Here is a 3,926-nt window from a genome sequence, read left to right as displayed (position 1 = left end):
CTCTTTCCGTTTAGACTGTATCAGAAGATTTTTCTAAATTCTTAACATTCTTTTATCTATATATCAATACTATGCTTCAGCTGATGGTCCTCCCATATACTATATATTGATTCACTTATAATGTGAAAGAAGAATGGCATAAAAAATGCTTCTTCAATGATTTTTAATTAGCTATGCTAAATTACCAGCCTAAAAGAATCCAAATCAGGCACTGTAAAGAAATTCTGCACTGGAGGCACAGTAGTATCTTTGAGTACAGATTAAAAGTGACCCAGAAAACTTGATTGGCAATCACTGTTCTCTCAGCGACCCAAATAATAAGTGTGCAATAATGATCTTCACTCTAATTGGACCACTTTCGGATCTTCCTGTTCAACAAAACCCTAAAGTTGGTGTGCAACTTGGATCAGTAAAGGAACTCGACTAGTAACTGAAAACCTGAGTAACTGAATTGCTCCCTAGGTAGTAAGAATGGTCTATCTTGTGTAGAAACCTGATTTTCCTCATTGGCTACAACTGAACTGAGTAACAACCATCTGCCAGAAGCTGCATGTTCAACAGAGAAAAGGAGAAAAGAGTGAGTTCATGAGCAAGGATGGCCGACATTAAGCAAGTGACTGTAGGTGTACTCGGTGTGACAAAGAGGGAGACCCGAGTGATGGAGATCGGAGAGCACAACACGGTGCTGCCCATTAAGGGAGTATCCAATGTGCTACACTTAAATGCAGGAGGACTAAAAGGTCAGTCTTGGCCTTGCTAGTGACATTTCAAGTGGTCTAGGGTTGCAACATGAGGCCAGAGGGGCCGCGCTGGACAACACAGATACAAAGCACCTCCTCCATCATAGAAAGTATCATTACCAGGACGAGCCTAGAATACAAAGAACCTTGGGATGGCAATGATTGATGTCATCGATCTAAACAATGACTGAAATTATTTAAACCACCATTCAGCAGAAGATTCATGTGTCCTTTTGGAGAACCTATGTGTATCTGAGCTTAAACTGTCAAAGGGTTCTTGAGGCAGCTGCATCATTTGCTGGTGCCCGCGTGCTAACTGAAGTCCCCACATGCCAGGTGTCCTGGCTGTGATGTATACAGCTACCAAGAAAGCTGGAACGTGACCAGAGGACAGTGCAGCAGACAAGCCAGGTGCACACGCCCAGCCTGCTCCTGAGCAGTTTCTGTACTGCTGGTGCCGTGCTATTTCCACAGTACTTCCCCAACCAAGTTCAAGCCTTCCATAAGTCCTGGGTATGAGGCAGAGCAGGATTATTACATATTTAAAAACTGAAGGCTGAGATAAAAGGGTAACTTAAGGTCACAAGTAGAATTTTTCCTTTTTTAGAGAGATTTTTGCTATAGGGCAAGTGTGCTCATGAGAGACAGAGCGAGAAAGTGAAAAACCACCATGGGGATAGGGGGGAGCACACTGCAATCCCTTCTCCCCCTTTCTCCTCTCAGGATTTTGGGCACACATGCACATGTGCCCAGCATGAGCTTTAAGCCGTCAGGCCCAGTTGACTATGTGGGGGTCTAGCGATATAACCATTATGCCATCTGCAGAATTTCTAAAAGCAAGACTTTAAGCCCTTGACACTGGAATCACAGCTTTCTAAGTCTAGGGTTCTCCCACACTTCTCTGTTAGTTTTTCATTCTGATACTGACCTGCCACACCCAAGTACAAAGCCTGGATATGTTATTAACGTTGATTTAATCAAGATGGTTTTGTAGGAGGTCGCATGTCACCTAGTCTATGGGCTAGGCCTGGACCCCAAATTTATCTAATTGCTCCCTAAGATTTAACTTTCAATTAGTTGTCAGCATTTAAAAAGGGAAAACATATGAAAGCACAGATTTCCAGTCACTTTCAAAAACCAGAAAGATTTGACCACACTGACCCCACTCCTTCCTGACAACTCTCTGTAACTCAGTAGCAAGTTTCCCTTCAAATGAGCACACGGTGGACCTCGCTCCTGCTGTCTCCTGGACACCTCTGCACATCAGTAGTGCCGAGCCTCTGCTCTCACCCTGGCTGTTTCTTCTACATACTGCTTCCTGGCCACGACAGAAATCTCTGTGTGGCCCTTTATCGCATTTAAAGTACTTTATTAAGGAATTATTTATAATGAGGAAAATTGCTTCTACACTGCAGAACAAATGCTATTTTTGGACAGTAGGACTTATGTCTAAGGTACCACAAACAGCTCCTTTGCCTGCCCTTTAATCATGTGCCATTCTGTCATTGTATTCTTACATGACGAAGCATCAGTAATGGAGAAGTTACCTATGTTAATGCTTCATTTTAAAGTGCCTTAAAGTAAACACACTGAAGCCATCACCTTACAGTAGACAAAGTTCTTAGCTTAACCCACCAATGACCGATGCCCATCAAGTGCCTGACTCCATGGCAGACCTTGACTGGATGTTGAATGCACAGGGACAGGATGGTTCTCAATACCAATGACCTTAACTTTTCCAAACATACGGAATTTCATTTAGAAAATTATGCATGCTTTCCACACAAAATAGTGTACAAAATCATGAAGAGGCCCAGCTGTGTATACACAGGTAGTGCCACTGTGTAGGGAGGAGAGAAGCAATTAGGGAGGCAGATGTTCAGTTCCCAGGCCAACCTGAACACTCTGAGCATAGATGCATACCTCTACTCCTAGCTAATTGGGAGGCTAGGGCAGAAGGGTCACGACACAGCATAACCTTGTAAAAAATCCTTATCTCTCTCTCTCCCTCTTTCTCTCTCTCTCTCTCCCATAAAAGAAGATTTTTTTTTAAAAACCCAACCAAATGAGCAAAAACCTCCACAAATGGCCAATAAAGAAAAATTTCAAATGATGTGCTACTGTCTCTCTCTATATATATACATATGTGTGTGTGTGTGTGTGCGTGCGTGTGTGTGTGTGTGCGTGCGTGTGTGTGTGTGTGCGTGCGTGTGTGTGTGTGTGTGTGTGTGGGTATGGGTGTGTGTGTGTTTGTTTATAATGAAGGAGGTTATGGAAAGAGACAGAGAGAGAGTTATTTTTGACAGGTTCTCACATGCCGAGTTGTTCCCACCCTGCCCAGTGAGCTAAGATCCAGGTGCACATCATCATGCCTGCCATATCGAGGTTGGCCCAGCATCAGAACCTGAGCCTCCCCAACGGCTCCAGTGTCTTGTGCAGCAGCCTACCACCTGTGCCACAATGGTTGAGCCAATCACTTCTGATAGGTGCTTGAGGATAAAAACTGCACAGTGTTGTAGTGACACACGCCTGTAGGCCAGCTACTCAGAAGGCTGAGACAGGAAGATCACAAGCTCATGGCAAGAACCTGCCCCCACTCTCCCCACCCCCGCCCAAAGCACCAACTGCAGCACACAGCACGGAGTTCCTGGACATACTTGTAGCCATCTCTAATGAAAGTGGCTGCAGGGGGCATGGGCAGCTGTTCAATTTTAGGAGGAATTGCCCACGAAGGCCGAAACAGACAGGCATCAGGTATCTTCAGAGGTAGCAAGCAATGGCTCGGCAACATCTTCAGTGGAGCAAACATGGAGGATCCCATGAAAGGTTGGAAGGGTGGAACTTTGTGTACGTATGAAAAGTCCTGTGACAACAAAGCAGGGTGAGTGTCAAAGCTGATAACCAATTTAGGACGCACAGTTGCACAGTGTGAACATAAAAATAGTGCAAACAACAAAGGTGATCATAATCCAGTATTTTTTATATCTGATTAGTAGTAAAGTGCTAATGCTAAAATTTTACACCAATCAAAAGACACTATAATATGACACGTCGTACATACCTCATGATGCAAGCCAAAGAATTCTTAGGAACTTATGTATATATAACACATAAATAATACCAATTACAAATTTTTTTCTTTTTTTTTTTTTTTTTTTTTGAGAGGTTTTTGCTACAGGGTGGTGG

At 43.6% G+C, this 3,926-nt stretch overlaps 1 protein-coding gene across 1 annotated transcript in view; it reads right to left on the bottom strand.

Moving 5' to 3' along the window:
* The window catches only part of MED13L (mediator complex subunit 13L), a 296,775-nt gene that overhangs the window by 37,435 nt on the left and 255,414 nt on the right, over positions 1-3,926 (bottom strand). Inside the window, exon 15 of the mRNA XM_027773092.1 lies at positions 3,398-3,603. Within this exon, the coding sequence (XP_027628893.1) occupies positions 3,398-3,603 (206 nt within the window). The remainder of the gene's footprint in view (positions 1-3,397; positions 3,604-3,926) is intronic.

Source organism: Tupaia chinensis, unplaced genomic scaffold (assembly GCF_000334495.1).
Source record: "Tupaia chinensis unplaced genomic scaffold, TupChi_1.0 Scaffold000320_1, whole genome shotgun sequence".
NCBI classification, from domain to species: domain Eukaryota; kingdom Metazoa; phylum Chordata; class Mammalia; order Scandentia; family Tupaiidae; genus Tupaia; species Tupaia belangeri.
Note: the sequence above shows the minus strand (reverse complement) of the source record. Positions and strands in the feature narration are given on the sequence as shown.